We start from the raw sequence: 17,918 nt of genomic DNA on the forward strand, positions 1-17,918 counted from the left end.
CATTCAAATCTGCCCAGTCACCCCTACCTAATATATTTTTTTTTATTCGAAATACTTTATTTTTTTAATCTGAGTACTTTCGATTACGCAAGTGGGGTTCCAAACTTGAAAAGGTATACGTATAAAAAGTAGAACTTTTTCAACATAATATTTGAACAGGTTTTAAAAATCCTGCGTTTCTTAAACTTAAATTAAATCTTACCTAATGTACTAAAAGTTAAAAAAAAAATTTTCGTAATTTATCTTTAATATCTAAAAAGCCCCTTAATCACACAAAAATTGCTATTTTTTGTATTTTTGTTTACAGTTACTTAGTATTATTTAAATGATTGGTGTAAATCATTATAATAAGTATTATTTTAAATTATATTAAGTAAATATATAAAAGAGGTAGGAATTTGGTTTCTTACATTAAAAAAAATAAAACTATAAAATAACTAAATAAAGTTATTATTTTTTTAATACATACATTTTTAGGTGAGATTTTTGCATTTATTAGTATTATACGAATATTGAAATTTAAATAAATTAAATGTGAATCATCTTGCATAGTATAAATTTCTCTATTCACGGAAGAAGTTTATATAGGGGCAGTTAGCAATTTCAACCTTGTCTGACTATTTTGTAATCACTAAAACTAGAGGAAACACATATGTTACTCTTTTTTTTTAAATATATGTATTTAAAAAAAGTCTATAACTTCAAAATTACATACATGAGAAATAAAAAAAAAAAAAAAAACCCAGCACAGTGGGGTCGCGGCACAGTGGTGACGTGGCATAGTTGGATCAAGTATAATGATATCTGACAGTGATAAAATCACTATAAAAAAAAAACGCTTCGATGCCAATCTTTAGATAGTGTTTAATTTTAAATAATTGGTGGATTATTCCAAAAGCTTCACAAACTGCTAGTTCCTTATTAATATCCTGATTAAGATAAAGTATGACGAATGAAAAAAGGATTATTAAAAAATGGTATTTCCCATAAAAAAATTACATTGATCAATACACTTTTCAATAAATTATAGCATTATAAAGTTAAAAATGTAAAAAATAAAATTGAGAATTTTCACACAATAATAGCATTTGGTAGCCATTTTCACCGTGAAGACAAAATAAAGTCCGAAATTTTTTTTTACCATTATAAAGTATATTATTTAAGCTTTAATTTAAGATATATATAAAAGTGTCAGACCTTCCGGAACACTTTCAAAAGTTAAGTTGAAAAAGTTCTACTTTCTATATGCATTTTTATGTTTTGAATCCCCCCTGTATTAAGGGAAATGGTCCGATTTAAAAAAAAAAGTATGTCGAATGAAAGATCTATATAAATACTACTTCTCATAAAAAAATTGTAATGATCCATACATTTTTCAAAAAGTTATAGCATAATAAAGTTAAAAATGTAAAAAATAAAATTGAGAATTTTCACACAATAATAGCATTTGGTAGCCATTTTCACCGTGAAGACAAAATAAAGTCCGAAATTTTTTTTTACCATTATAAAGTATATTATTTAAGCTTTAATTTTAGATATATATAAAAGTGTCAGATCTTCTGGAACACTTTCCAAAGTTAAGTTGAAAAAATTAATTTTTTGTAAAAAAATTGTCATTTTAAATCCCCCCTGTGAACTGGTAAAAAGTCAGATTTATAAAAAAAATATACCAAATGATAGGTAATGACATCATGCATCTATAAAAAAAAGAATAATATTGATATGTTTATTTTTAAAAAAGTTGCGGCAGTTTTTAGTAAAAAAAATTTCGAAAATTTCGAAAATTAGCGATTGTTAAATTTGTAATTTTTTCAGAGGTTTCCCTCATTTACGGGGAACGAGGGAATTTTTTTCAATTTTTGAGGGTAATGTCTTCGACTAGATACGATTTGTGATCTTTTGACGTATCATTGAAAGAAATCGGTTCGGTGAGAGCTGAGAAAAAGTGGTAACAGACACAAAAAAAAAAANGAAAGAAATCGGTTCGGTGAGAGCTGAGAAAAAGTGGTAAGACACAAAAAAAATAAAAAACACATCTTAGTAAAACCAATACCTTCTCAGCTTCGCATCGAATCTAAAATTGTATATCATAAAAGTAGTGCTTATAACAAACATCAGAATTGAGTATGAAAAATATTAATACTTTCATTAATTAAGACCATTTATTATATAAATATATTTTTTCTCTAGTATTAGTATTAGTGTAAGAAAAATATAGGAATTTTTTTATTTTGCATGCCAATTTACTACTTTGTAAAATAATATAATTTAAAAGTATAGTGGAATTTCGATTAACCATCATCAAAGTTTAACGGTATCCAATCCATAATCAGCCAGTCATGATTTATGGTTGGGATGTGTCTTTGAACATTGATGACGCATATAAAAGAATTGTGGTTAATTAAATTCCACTGTATACTTTTAAATTAACTACTGTAATCAATTATGCTTCAAAAATTGCAGGAATTTTGAAATATTTTGCGAGAAAATAATATATAGCTTATAGACCTTTTTTTAAAACCAACATAAATTCTTATTAAGAATTTAAAAAATCAATATTTTAATTGGTGTCATTTTTCTTATTAATATTGACTGGTCGATAGTAACTCTTGTACAAGTATTCAGTGTGCTAAAGATATTAAAAAATTAAGAATGGGCATGTGGTGCAAACGTTAGCAATAAATTATAAAGCAAGTCATTCGCATCACCTACCCCCACTTAAATTTTTAACTGATTATAACTTATAATATACTTTTCCGTAAGTTATGTTAAACATTTTTTTCCCCATATTTCAAAGCTAATAATTAAATTTTTAATAAAATTGTACCTAGTTTATTTATGTTTTTATGTAAATAATTTTTGTACTGCCTATTTATCGTCATTGGCGCAACTAATATAAATTTTTAAGGAGTCTAAATATATTTTTAACCAGATTTAATATATATTTTTGTATAATAATTAACATACTTTTCTAATTTATTTGGGTACATATTCACTAAATGAGAGCTAACTTCTAGTCTTCCTTTTGTTGTGTCGTTGCATTTTTGAAAAATGTTCAACACATATGTTACCTTGGTAACATATAAAACAAGCATTAAAGTGTATAACTAAAAGTAATTGGAATTTAAGCTCTCTTTTTTGTTAAAAAATGATTTGTGCTGTTTTATGAATATAATGTTAATATATTGCCTAAAATAAATTTTCTTTGATCACAATCAATTTAACACAAGTCATTAATTTATTTAACTCGTATCAAACTATAAAATAGCTTTTGCACAAGTGATCTGTGCTATAAAATGTTAGAAATAACATTCTGTTAATATTTATCAATGGATACTAAATAAATTAATACATTTCATCAAAAACCTGACAATACTTTAAATTATGTATTTTGAATTTAAAGTAATGAGGGTGGGGATAGTAGTGTTAGTTATGTATAAAAACTCAAGCAAGGTACACAACAGCTTACTAAAAAATATTCTTGCGGAAAAACCAGTTCTCGTTTAGTTATAATAATTTATTTAAACATAGAAATATATTTTCTACAAATTATTTTCTTACAAGTAAAAAATGTATTTTAGCTGCATTGAATTATTTTTTATCCTTTTTGTTTCCGGTTCAATTGCTATATCACCAAAAACCTCTAGTGTATGTAAGTATCTTCTATTTTCCGCATTAAATTTTTATAGTAGTTTAATAACTATTATAGTTAGCTCATTTATTACTTTGGGATAACTAAATTTTTAATTTTTTTTTTCATTATACTAAAAATTCATTCAATGCTTTATTTTCGATGAGGAAACGGTAAAAATCAATAAGTATATGTTAATAATTAATTTTACAAGTTCTTCAAGATTTATAAATGTTTAATATAAATGTAAAGTTTTTGATAGTTTTCTCATAATAGCTATTTTGAATATTTTTATTGTACCTTTTAAACGAGGTTTGCCCCCCTCTATATATTTTTCTTTGACATATTATAATAATATAATTAGAATAAACAACTCTGTACTATTTAATAACCAATTACTTTTATACAATACTATAAATTATAATTGTTAAATTTGAAACTTTCTTGACTTTAAGATGGCAAATTACATACGAATTTTGAAGACCTTTTATTAATTTCGTTGTAAAGCTCATAAGATATTGAAATTACCATGGCGTTTTTTTTTTTTTACGTAAACATTCTCACTGGATCAATTTTGTTATAAATACGACAAAAGAGCTCGAAATTGAAAAAAAAACCCTGCTAATTTAATAATAATAAAAAAAAAATGTTTAAGTCTTTTTATATTAATAATCGAATCGATGAGTTTTATGATTGTCATATGAATCACTGTCAAATATTAATCTATGCTGGAACTCTGTATTGGTTTTTTTTAGTTAAATTTCTATTAGATACCTCTCCTTAAAAAAATAAAATAGAGTTCAAGATCTAACTATCTGTAGCTGTCAAGTGGTAAGAGATTAGGGAAATAAATCCCCATTGATATAACTTTTTACTTTTTTGTACAATTTGTATTAAATGTATTCTATATTTTGAAAACTTTATACATAATAATTACATTTGAGTTATTGAGCAGAATTAATATGAAAAAATGATTAATCCTACGAATTTATGAAATTATATGTTAGATCTTGAATATTATTTATACGTATGTAAATTCAACGAGGTACTAAATTAAAATAAATTAAAGATTTGAAATAAACTTAGTAAAAAGAAAGACATTTATGCATATCGAATAGCCCTTAATAACATCTTGATGTTATTAATAATTATTAATTATTAATAACATCTTGATGTTATTAATAATTATTAATTATTAATAAAAAGGCTTTAGGGGATGGTAGCACAACTACCATGTTAATATTTATCATAAAGATTTTTCATCCCCCTTCCATGGAAAATCATTTGACCGATAATGTTAACTATTCTCACTAAAAAATTGTATACTCTAGTATATAAACACTAGATTTTCTAACGCATTGTAGGTGAATTAAAAAATAATAATAATTATAATTTTTTCAACAGCACAAAAGAGAATATAATTTCCATTTGAATTTATTCAATTATTTCCTATTTAAATTATTACTTTAAAATAGTGTTTATTAGGCGTCTAACATGTAATGTTAAAGTGTTTCAATGAAATAATTAGTTAGTTTTTGAATATATTAAATCCAAAATGAGAAATTGTTACTTAACAAAAATTACTCAGTATTGTGGGGATTCAGATTAGTAAACTCAAGTATAGGTTGAAATTTTACAGTAATTAACACCACTAGAGCAAAACTGAATCGTCTTATGTTATCGTTTACAAAAAATTGAAAATATAATAGTCGTCAGAACGTTTTTCTTTTTTAATCTTAAATAATATTTTAAATGATTTAATTTGTTATAGGTTTAAAAAATGCAGACGTTTTATTACGAGCATTATGAAAATTTAAATAAAAAAAAAATTATAAAGAATCGCATCACAAGCTTGAAAAATAATAATGTTATAGAGAAAAAAAATTACAGCTTTATTTTTTTTGAAAATAATTATAAAGTTCAGCTTTAGAAGTTCATAACAATGGTAAAACTTGATAGGATGAAATTTTGACCAAATTATTGAAAATTTATCTGGAGGATTTTAAAAAAAATGTACAACATTTTTTTAGACCCACATTTTTGTGTAAAAACATTAATTTTACAAATGCTAAAATTACGGCTGAAATATTTTAGGTAAAGCAAAACTAATGCATACTCAGAATCGACGTCAAAAATCCTATAGGAATCATTAAAAAATTCACTAAAACAAAACATGACTCAAATTTTGTTGAGCTGTGTAATTTAATTTTTTTTTATTTTGTTATAAACTTAATTTATAAAGAATAATTAATTTTAGTTAATAATTATGAGAGGTGTAATCTGAGCGACCCAGCGATAAACTCTTGTCTTAAAAATGCACTTACCAAATCATTTCCGTATATGGCGAAAGGTAATAAATTTGTATAATTATAATATTTATAATTTTTAAAATAATATTATTCCTAAATTTCAATGGTAATATTTATAGGAGTTCCAAGTCTTAAATTATTTCCTTATGATCCAATGAAAATATCATTAATAGAAATTAACCACGATAACAATCGCGCTGTTCAAGTTAATTTGAAGGTTAAAGACGTAGAAACCATAAATATGTTGTCCTCGACTGAAATAACGGATTTTAAGTAATTATATTTTATTATGTTATTAGGAAGTGTTAAAATTATGTTATTCATATCGTACTTATTTAGGGTTGATGTAAAGAATTTGAGTGCTTCTATATCTTTATTTATGAAAGGACCTGTGTTGCAAAAAGGTACATACTATGTCAATGGAAAAATATTAGCTTTACCGATCGTGGGAAACGGTCCATTTAGCTTAAAAATTGGTAATTAAATATTTTATAAGATGAATGCAGTAAAAAAATGAATATAATATTTTTTAGAGGATATAAATGCCTATATTAAACTCTATATGAAAAAAATTGTTAAAAATAAAAAAGAGTACTTAAAACCTGAAAACATATCATGGAATTATTCTAATAAAAAATTGTCTATAAAGATGGATAACCTGTTTAATGGAAATAAAGCACTTGGTATGTTGCCCATTTGAATATACTTCCTTGTATGTAATAAGAAGTGGCGGTTGTAAGGGGAAGGCAAGGGATAGGCGATCAACCTCATTTGGTCTTTATATTTTTTTAATATTTCAATAAGCTTCATCGATGTGTCAAAGATACGACAACTATCATATACACATCTCATTATATAAATAATGAAAATATTTATTCTACTTCAAATATATGGTTGAGAATGTTTACGCAGGTCTATAAAGTATTAAACTTTTGCGTAATTTCAGAACATTTTCCATGCTTCGCTTGGACTATAATGTTCATTTTTTCAAAAATTTCAGATAAGGATATGAGTTTTCCAATTCTTTTCTATGATTACTTCCTTTAAAACTAGTTATAACCGCCATTTTTAAGCAATATATATTTAAAAATAAGGACCTTAATAAACTTTAAAAATATATAATTTTTTGAAATATTTTAGGAGATAACATGAACGTTTTTATGAATGAAAATTGGCCGGAGCTAGGAAAAGATTTTCAACCTGCCTTAGAACAAGTTTTGGTTTCGGCACTTTTTGAGTATACTAGTCAATTTTTTGGACGGGTGTCAATGGAAGAACTATTTATTGAATAGATTTATTTATTAATTGAATGTATTTTTATGGATTAATAATTTATTTCATGAAAATAGTATCATAAATTATATTTTGTAACATTATAATATAAAAAATTATTTAAGGACTTCAAAATAAATAGAAGGACTTAATATCATTGTGTGGAAAAGATAAAGTGTTTGTTAGGACCCTCTCAATTGAAATGAAATCATAGCTAGGTGCTTTCTTCTGTGATATATCACATCTGAGTTGCACGAAAAAATCTGAGAAATGGAATTAAGCTTACCTTAATAGTTGCAGAGTAGCATTCATTGGTTGGCTTATGGTCGATTTCGAATAAATTCTTAATGTTTTATAACCAAACAATTTAAAAGCATTTGCTCTATTAAATTATTTTAAAAAGTTTAAACTGAAGATCGTCGAGATGTTTAAATATTCTATAAAAAGATGATAAAATATTTTTAATAAAATTTATTTATATTAAAATGAGTCGAAAATATACAACGTTTTCAATTTTAATGAGTTTTCAATTAAAAAAAAAAAAATATATATATATATATATATATTTATATATCAGAATAAACTAAAAAAAATTTAGGAACATTTGCAAATTAGATCCCAGACGATTTGTTCGATTTTACATTGATTACGAATATGCAATAAAAAAATCTCGGTCAAAAATAATTACAAGTTACAGCAATTTAAAATTTTGCATATAACGCTGTTATTAGATCTAAGCACTTAATTGACACTTTTCCGAATGTAGTTTTTGTCAACGATTTATAAAGAGAAAATACTCATATTGAGGGGTTATCAATAATCCACAATCTCTGTGAAACTGAAACTCTGAAAGAAACTACACCCCGATTCTTATCTATATAAACTTGTTGGACCGCATTTTGCCTCTACTGAATAACTTTAATATTAACTGTCCGAATTACTGATTTAAAAACTGTAAACAATAAACCATTATCTTATATAACTTTTAAAGCTTACCTAGTCGTATAAACATCAGTGTCTGGTTTAGATTTCAGCATATAATTTCTTGTTGACTACCTACAAGAATGTATTTGGAGGTTAGGATTTCAAACCCACTCCCCTCCCTCCTCAATATAGTGTGCACTGTACAGCCACGCATACTCATTTATATGAAATTATATGAATTGATTTCATAGGCGACGAGTGAAGAAACTAGGGGGCTTAACTTCCTTAGTTTACAATTTAGTTCCCCAGAAATTTAGCAAAGCTATATACGTTGTTTTATATAAATTATTTTATGGCGTGAGAAAAATTTTATTTGCACCTTCTTCTTTATCATTTACCAAAAGGACAGAAAAGTGTTCTTTTGACGTATGAATATAGTGCTCTTTCGGTGTATGGAAAGAATAATGTGTGGTTTTTGGTACGCACTCGTTTATTTTACTATAAAACTTTCTTTTATCATTTTTCTGACTTTATATAAATGATAAAAGCGTTCAGTGATATCAATAAATGAATGATTTTAAAATAATACGTCAAAAACTATATTGTGAAAATGTGTCGATAATTTGGCGCCCTTTAACTATGGACATTTAAAACAATTACTTAAATTACCCTAGTAACACAAATAAATAGTGTAACAACACTCTCCGGGCATTTATTGTATTCCCGTATAAGTGTTATGAAATTAGTTCGGCAATATTGCCAAATGTCGTATCATTTTGTATGGATCGGATAATGTCGAACTATAAAATAATCAGACTTTTGTCGGAAATTTAATAAAAATTATTACTTTTAGTTTTAGTTGTCTATAACTACATTTAATATTGCCTATAAAATTATATTAGTTAAAATATTAGTTCTTGTAATTATCGATAGCGAGCACTAGTAGTATTGCTAACAAGAAAATAATACTATTAGCTCTCGTTACAATAATTCATAAAACTACTTTCGATCAAGTTAATAGTGTCATTAAATTAAGAGGCTGAATACCATATACCAAGGGAAGTAATAAAAACATTTTATCGGACATTTCGGATAATTTAAAAATTGTATGAATATTTTTAGTTCATTTTTTCTGGTAACACTGTATTCGGGTCAACCGTCACCACCGACGTGCTTGCATATTATTTAATAAAAACTATATTAACGCACTTTCAATAATATTTTAATATAGTTACGTTTAATTTAGTTGATTTTTATTTACATAGCCCTAAAAATCCAGTTTCTGTTCTTTTCTAACTAAATATTGATATATATTTATTAATTTAATACGTGTATATCATAACTAAAACTATTAATAGCATTAGTTAAATTAACCTTGTAGCAATTGCTTCAAGGTTATAATTAGAAAAAATTATTTTTTAGGAAAAATAAAGTAAATATTATAAATATAATTTTAAATCGTTAACACTAATTTTATACGCAAAAACACTACCTTCCTTTTTTCTAGATTTCATTGAGTTAAAAAAAAAATTATGCTGGAAACATATATGTAATTATACGAATAATTAATTAGTTAGTATATAAATGTTATATAATAACTATTCTTCAACGTTTTATACTCGGAGGGGATGGAATACCGAGTATAAAAACTTAGCGAGATTTAATGATGTAGCAAATAATCATAATAAATAAACAAGTCTTAAAGAAGTTGTTTCAATTTAAAAAAAATAGATTGTTCACATTACTATAAGATTAAAGTTAGAAATATGTATTTCAGTTTTATTCAATTATATTTGATGGTACTTGTTTCCGGTTCAATCGCCAAACCTAATACTTTATGTGAGTTTCATTGTTTTTCTGTTTTCAAAGTATAAAATATACTGTAATTTGATAGTTATTACTTTAGTTAGATGCATTGATACAATACCTAGATACGCTGACTGTGTTGGAAACTTCAATTTACATAATAATGCTGTTTTAAGCAAAGATACAAAAAACAGACGTTAATAATATAAATGCCATAAAGTAATAACATAAAAAATTAACTTATTTTAAAAATAACTCATCATGATTTCTATGGTTTAATATAACACAAAACTTGATTTTGTGTCTCGTAAAATATTTTTAACTATTTGGTTGTTGCTTTAGATAACTTTTGATAAATATGCTCCAACTCATTTTTTTACAAAAAATATATGGTAGTGTCTAATAATCAGTGTTTGAGTAATGTGTTGAAGAGTACAAGGGATTATGTGTTAAGGATTATTATTATTATTATTGTAGCTGTCTATTAAATCTTAACAATGCACATTTATCAATTCATTTTGTTTAGTTATGTGCGTCAATAGAAAATTGATATTTTTTAAAAAATGACTATAACAAATTTTTTTAAAGCTTTTAAAACTTTATTATTTGATATTTGATTTGACGTCAAATATAATTTTAAAGATTTATAAATAATAGCTAAAATAGCATTGATATTTTATTTAAATCTTATATTTTTTCATTTATTAAATACGTAATATTTAAAGAATTTTTCATTTCAGTTCAAAGTTATAAACGGTGTAAATTGAGTGATCCAGCAATAAACACTTGTCTTAAAAATGCACTTACTGAAGCTTTACCGTTCATAGCTAAAGGTGATTTAAAAAAAAAATTTTAAGTTAATTTTAACATGAACTTTTTTATTTTTAGGAGTTCCTAGTCTTAATTTATTCCCTTTTGATCCAATTAAAATATCATCAATTGAGATAAAACAAGATAATAGTCATACGGTACAAATTAATTTAAAAGTTAAAGATGTACAAGCTAAGAACCTATTTTCTAAAACTGAAATAACAGATTTCAAGTATCTGAATTGAATATTTGATTACTTTATTATGACAGTAAATTCTGAAATGATTTAACCGGTTATTAATTAATTATTTAGGGCTGATATAAAAAACTTAAATGCTTCAATTAACTTGCTGATAAAAGATCCTTTGTTGCTTGAAGGATTGTACGATATCAGTGGAAAAGTATTAATTTTACCAATCGTGGGAAACGGTCCATTTCATATGAAATTAGGTAATGAAAAAATAATTAGTTATATGAAAAGTTATAAAATATAAATACAAGGTGGCCACTCCCAAAAAGCATAGCTTGTATTAATAATCTTTTAATATTTATTTAGAAAACATTAAAGCATCAATAAATTTTCATTTAAAAAAAACAGTTAAGAATAAAAAAACTTATTTAAAACCTGAAAGTGTATCATGGACTTTTACGACTCAAAAATTGACCATGAAATTTGAAAACTTGTTTAATGGAAATAAAGCACTAGGTATGTTGATATCCTTTTAATAATATTATGATAACTTGTAAGTGTATTTAAAAACTACTTTTAACTTTTTATATCTATATAAGTATAATGGTTAAATGACAGTAACTTTTTTTACAGATTTTATGTTTTATTTACGGAAAATATAAAATCTTAAGAATATAAAAATATAACAATATTTGAAATTTTGAGATGAGTCGTGTATTTAATTATGTGTCGAATCTATATGTTATGATACCTAAGAAAACAAGTTCATAAGTCAAAAAGTCATATAATATATCGTTTTTTGGCTTATGATAATATAGTATATTTTTATGACAAAAATTTAATTGTAGTTTTTTGTTCGTTATTTCTTTTATTAACTCTGATTATTAATAATAATTTAACTTGTTTAAATTAGAATTAGTAGATATAAAAATGCCTACTAAAGTTTTATAAGGAAATTAATATAATGGATTCATTACTTTTTTAAATCAGTAAATGCATTTTTTCTTTAACTAATTCTATATACATCTTTTAGAAATAAAAATATTTATAGGTGGTAATTTCACTTTTAAAAATTACACCACTTGAAACTACTCCTAAAAATGATTTTTTCCTAAAAACTAAATCTATAATGGTTTATACATATGAATAAACTTCATTAGTTAATTTTTCTTAATAATAATTTGTTCATAGTAAAATTGGCAGACTTTAAACATAATTTGTAATAACATAATTAATACCAATTTTAATAAAATTTTAGGAGATAACATGAACGTTTTTTTAAATGAAAATTGGCCAGATATATTGAAAGACTTCCAACCTGCTTTAGAACAAGCTTTGGTGTTTGTTTTAATTGAGTACACTAATCAATTTTTTGGACGCGTATCGATGGAAGATTTGTTTATCGAATAGATGTACATTAAAAATGGGTATTTTTGTATGTCAAATTTTTAGTTTAATTATGAAAGTGTACGAATTTAATCATTCTTTACTTCATGAACAATTTAATTGTGATTTATATAAATAAAAATAATATAGAATATTTTAATAATGTATATTGATCATTAGAACTATTTTTAAATAATTATTTTTTATCTAATACTTTATAATTGATTTTATTTTCAATAAGTAGATCCATGCAATTTTAATTTTTATACTAATATTGAGTTGCATGCTGATTTTTTATGTTTTCAAAATTAATTATTTTCAAATTATATTTAAATAGTTTTTGTTGAAAAATATGAGATTTATTTAAACACTCTAAATAAAACAAATAAATACATTACCATTTAATACTAAGTTATTGTTAAATTTTATTCACGTTATTACACATCAAATATTGAAATAAATAATTTGGATAAATTACCATGTGACTATATTGTGTTTTTCTGTATTTAACTATTTAAAATCTCATTAATGAGAAAAAATTAGATAATTATATTTATTACTATATAAAAAACATTTAAGATGGATTACAATACAAATAGCTCCCTTTAAATTTTTATTCTAGTTGTTTGCTAGAATACAAATTAAAACTGAAAAATTTGCTTGATAATTTCAGGAGAATCAACATTGAACGATTAAAAAATATTTTTAAATATCTATACTAGGTTGAAAATGATATTTGTAGTTTAATTTTTGGACAAAGANTACTAGGTTGAAAATGATATTTGTAGTTTAATTTTTGGACAACTTTTGGATAACTAGTGCATGTAGATAAATTTGTGTTGTATAAATTGAAGACAATAGGACATTTATTAGATATGTACTATTTTTTTTTTAATCTTTCAATACAGCTATATTTTTATACTTAAATAATAATTAATTTATTATTATCAATTACTATTATTGAAAATTCAAATTTTGAACATGATTTTTTACAATAGAAACTGCTTTATACATAGGTACAAAAAAATAATCATGTCTGATAATTTACAGTAGAGTTATTACAATAAATAAATAGCCTTTTTTTGCGTTTTAATGTAAAAAATTTTTATTTTTGTTTTTATGTTTCTTACACAATTTTTTAAAAGTGTTTATCTTATCGGTGCTTTTATTTTAAAGAGTACTTTTGATACACCAAAGGGGACGTGTAATTCCAAATGAACCAAAAGTATAGTTTACTCCTACTTGCAACAAATTATGTAATTACTAGACAAATGCATTATCTAATATTTTCCAACAAAATCTATTAAAAATTTCTTTTTATTTTAGATAGTTTATTAATTTATACAAGAGATGCCCTATGTAAACAACTCTGATTATTTGTTATATATTTTTTTTTCTTTAGAATTAATATAAAATTTAATTTTTAAAGTCAAATGAGAATCTGTAGCACGATGATAAATTGCCTCTCTCGGTACGTGTAAATCGTATCAAAATACAAAAAATAAAGCAAATAAAAAAAAAAATGAATGTATTGTTGCTCACACAAAATATTTTGTTTGGTATCCCCATAACAAAATTATTGATCAAGCCCGTCATATTATTTTTAATCAATTACGTAGAAAAATTTAACAATTTCAAGTAAATATGATTTTTTTGAACATGATAATGTTTGTATCTATCTATGGATCCAAATTTCTTTGGCAATGAATATTAAAAAAAAAAACACCATATGATAAGACGTATGCATTTTTCGATACTCTCTTAGAATATAAGGCATATAGTATATATAAAAATACATTAACTAATAATCATAAGTGTAATAATTTTTGTAACAAATTATACATATCAAATTTTATAATTTTTTCATCAGTTCTACGCCAATAAGTCAAGTTGATAAGGTTAAATTTTCATTTAAGAGTTGCTTTTTTTATCCTTCTCTGTAAGCAGGGTCATATTTCAAAAAAATAACTAAATAAAAAGGATATACCTAAGGAATTTATAAAAAAAATTTACCGATCGTAAAAATTGTAATTTTTTGTAGGATTACCCCTATTTAAGGAGAACTAATGAAATTTGTTCGATATTTTAGGTAATTTCTTCAGTTAGATTCGATTTATGATCTTTAGATGTAGAAATAAATCAGTCCAATGAGATCTGAGAAAAAATAGTTCAAATATAATAATTTTATTATAAAAAATAAAATAATAAAAAAAACACATCATGGTAAAATTAATACCTTCTCAGTTTTACATCAAAGCTAAAATATACATTTTATGTGATATAGAAATAAAGTTGTCAAAAAGAATACATCAAAATATGTATTTGTCACATCCTTGTGAGTCATTCTGTATATATAATTACATATTTACTATTATAACACATTAAATATATATATATATATTAATAATAATAATTTAGTTAACTTTAAAAGAGTTTCTATTTTGTTCTTTACTTTACAGATTTAAATATGGCGTTTCTATACAGAACTATATAGATATACCTCATATTATTTAATAATACGTATAAGTAAAATTAGTTATATGTAACTTATGAATTTTACATTAAAAACATAACATACATTGTATATATTAGTTATTTTTAGGAATTGTTTTCGGATTGTAATTGTTAAGTATAAATTGTTTTTATTGCAAATTGTTGGATTTATTAAAACACTTTAAATAGAAATATAATATTTAGCTATTGCAATAAATTTTATTGACATTATTATATTGTAAGACATTGAATAATTAAATACTTATAAAATTTGTATGACATCAGTTGTCACAAAAATGACCATTTTCTCTAATTAATTGCTTGTATTTCTGCTTAACTTGTATACAATTATTTTATTTAATACACAAATATTTTTTATTAATGTCCAACTTTAGTCACGTTAACATAAAGCAGGTTTTAGAATAAATGAATATCAAGTAACATTGTATATCTAATTGAAGAAAAATCATATCGTTTAGTTATTTAGATTATTAACAAGTCAACTAGTGAATTGATTAAATAGTTATAACTATTTATATACAACTATTTCTAGTTCTATTTAATATTAACCTACAAAAAATAATAAAAAAAATCTTTTTTGCCAATAATTTTGGTATTATAAATTTTAGTTGAATATTTTTCAGGGTACTGATACTCATCACTCACTCTTTTCAAATATAACATATTTACAAATATAATATTTTAAAGATATTTTTGGTTTTAGAATATCTTAAAAGAGGTTTATATCTCAATAATTTAATAGCTCTGATGCAATTTGAATTGTTTATAAAATATATTGATAAATGAATTTTTAATTTTACACACCTATCTTAAAAAATCATATTTCTGAGATGATATTGTTGAAAAAAGTAAGTGATTAGCAATATTTTGAAATCAAAATTATATCAGTTTTTTTGTTTGAAAAAAAAAAATAAATTCATGAAATGATAGATTTTCACTTTTAAAACGTTTGTAAAAATATTATTAAGTATGGCTAATAAGGAAAAAGTAATATGGAAATATACATATTTATAAATTTAATTCCAAGTCATATCCTATTCTGTAATATGTAAAATTCATGAAATACTATTCTAAATATGTATTATAGGTTTAATTTAGAAAGAAACATGTATGTATGCCTTATAGACCTCATTATTAATCAAAATATAAATAGAAATAGAAATATTTATGAATAGATATAAATAAAGAAGAGTTCTGAGTTTAAGGGGCAATTTCACGATTGTCATTAATTTTTAGACATTCTTTAAGACATATTTTGATTAATTAAAGTTTTTATTTTCACAAAAACAATTACAATTTTAATTGTTTTAATTACGAGTAGATTTATCTGTACATTTATTTATTTTCGCAAATTATAATTTGTTATTATAATTTATTTAAATTACGAAATGTGTTGTTTATCATTAAATCAATTATGCAATTCGTTTTTGTATTTAAATTTTCATTTGATAACTAGCATAACCCTTTTGCATAAATATCTTGGAAAAATAAAATTATCAATAAAGGTATATTTATTGATTACTATAAATCACTCTGTATAGTTATTTTAATTTGGCCTTGTCAATACGTGCGAACTTATTAATTTTTTCTAACTTTGATAGAAATCTTCAAATATAATATACCTCTATATAAATTGATAATCTGGTGTTATATTTGTTTGGCACTAAAGAAAATAATTATACGTATATGTATGAGCGTCATAACATTCAGGTTATGGCTCATAAACGACGATATCATGAATTAAAAAAGTATCTTTAAAATATTCCTACTTTGTAAATCAAAAAACACACAGCCTTTTCATAAAAAATATTGCTCTTCTCCAATTTTTGATAATATGGATTGACTAGTAATTTATAATTAAAAATATAAATTCCATTATGTTTTATTTTAATTTTCTATTATTATAATATTCTACTATAATTTTTTCATTATTGATTTACAATTTTTTTATTTGGTCAATCGTTCATCTATTACACATGTTAAAGTTAAGTAACTTTAGTGCAATATTCTATTGTTATTTCACTGTTTCAACTACAGTAGTTATTATTTTTCTATGCTGTCGTAAAAGCAAATTTTTATTGTTTAAGAAATAACTTAAGAAATTCAATACAAAAGATTTCTTGTTAACTACTACGATAAATAATTTATTGGTTATGGAAACAGATTATTGCTGCCTTAATTTTCACTTAAAATCTAAATTTTAAAACGTAAAATCTAAAAACGTACAAACAGATAAAAATCATATGAATGAAATTATTTAAAATTAAAAATATATTTAAATTAAAAGAAATAAAAATTAGTAAATCGCCTATACATATTACAGAAACAATTACCATTATCAACACTGAACACTAAAATTATGGTAAAAATTCAACTGATTGATAATATTGAAAGTATTATCAATCTGTATATTATTTTTCTATAAAATATAGTTAAAGTACTTTAAGAAAGTTATTGAAAGTGAATATTTTGAATAAACCCTTCTTTGTAATATTACAATGAATTTATTTGTATTTATTATTTTGAAATAATTATGTTTTAAGTATATTTTTACTACAAATTGAAATGAGTAATTTAATTTTTTACTCATTAGATAATTTAAAATTTGCCTCGAACTTAAAATAAGACTTCTTTAATTGTTTCAAAGTAACGCATTAAAGACAACTAATGAGTAGCATATCAGTATTATCATATCACTATAATATAGTGATGTGGTAGTCATGGTCGCCCGCAGGAAATTTATCAAGGGGGGGGGGCAAACAAAATTAAATACCAAAAAGTAACATTAAATAAAGTGTTTATTAACTGAAAATTGCAAAATATATATATATAACTATTATATATATTTATGAGTCATTACTAAATAAAAATTTTCAGATCATACAAATTTAAATCAGATTGGTTATAATTTTTAAAAATGTATTTCCAAAGACCAGGGGGGGGTGCAAACGCCCCCTCTTGATACCCCCTGCGGGCGCCCATGGTGGTAGTAGTGATATAAGTCGCACTCGTATATTATATGAGTGCGACAAGGCAATATGACGAAATTCAAGATATACTTAAAAATAATATAGAA

General features: G+C 23.7%; 2 protein-coding genes across 3 annotated transcripts; both read left to right on the forward strand.

The window, feature by feature from the left end:
- Positions 1 to 3,459: 3,459 nt before the first annotated feature.
- On the forward strand, positions 3,460 to 7,369 carry LOC126907043 (protein takeout-like). Of its 2 annotated transcripts, none has more exons than XM_050688045.1 (6): positions 3,460 to 3,652; positions 5,889 to 5,981; positions 6,060 to 6,213; positions 6,280 to 6,416; positions 6,474 to 6,623; positions 7,081 to 7,369. In XM_050688045.1, the coding sequence occupies exons 1-6, from the start codon at positions 3,571 to 3,573 to the stop codon at positions 7,230 to 7,232; spliced, it is 768 nt and encodes a 255-aa protein (XP_050544002.1). In that variant the 5' UTR covers positions 3,460 to 3,570; the 3' UTR covers positions 7,233 to 7,369. The 2 variants fall into 2 exon arrangements, with proteins under 2 accessions (XP_050544002.1, XP_050544003.1); XM_050688046.1 differs by lacking the exon at positions 3,460 to 3,652 and adding an exon at positions 5,427 to 5,828.
- Positions 7,370 to 9,793: 2,424 nt separating this feature from the next.
- On the forward strand, positions 9,794 to 12,567 carry LOC126907044 (protein takeout-like). The gene is made up of 6 exons (XM_050688047.1): positions 9,794 to 9,975; positions 10,683 to 10,775; positions 10,831 to 10,984; positions 11,066 to 11,202; positions 11,309 to 11,458; positions 12,201 to 12,567. The coding sequence occupies exons 1-6, from the start codon at positions 9,903 to 9,905 to the stop codon at positions 12,350 to 12,352; spliced, it is 759 nt and encodes a 252-aa protein (XP_050544004.1). The 5' UTR covers positions 9,794 to 9,902; the 3' UTR covers positions 12,353 to 12,567.
- The last annotated feature ends 5,351 nt before the right edge of the window (positions 12,568 to 17,918 follow it).

Source organism: Daktulosphaira vitifoliae, unplaced genomic scaffold (genome assembly GCF_025091365.1).
Source record: "Daktulosphaira vitifoliae isolate Bord-2020 unplaced genomic scaffold, ASM2509136v1 Scaffold_5, whole genome shotgun sequence".
Lineage (NCBI taxonomy): Eukaryota > Metazoa > Arthropoda > Insecta > Hemiptera > Phylloxeridae > Daktulosphaira > Daktulosphaira vitifoliae.

Coding starts and splice junctions, on each gene's coding strand:
- LOC126907043 (XM_050688045.1), top strand. CDS start 3,571: ATGTATTTTAGCTGCATTGAATTATTTTTTATCCTTTTTGTTTCCGGT. Junction 3,653..5,888: donor ACCAAAAACCTCTAGTGTAT/GTAAGTATCTTC, acceptor AATTAATTTTAG/TTAATAATTATGAGAGGTGT. Junction 5,982..6,059: donor ATTTCCGTATATGGCGAAAG/GTAATAAATTTG, acceptor TAATATTTATAG/GAGTTCCAAGTCTTAAATTA.
- LOC126907044 (XM_050688047.1), top strand. CDS start 9,903: ATGTATTTCAGTTTTATTCAATTATATTTGATGGTACTTGTTTCCGGT. Junction 10,985..11,065: donor ACTGAAATAACAGATTTCAA/GTATCTGAATTG, acceptor TTAATTATTTAG/GGCTGATATAAAAAACTTAA. Junction 11,203..11,308: donor TCCATTTCATATGAAATTAG/GTAATGAAAAAA, acceptor ATATTTATTTAG/AAAACATTAAAGCATCAATA.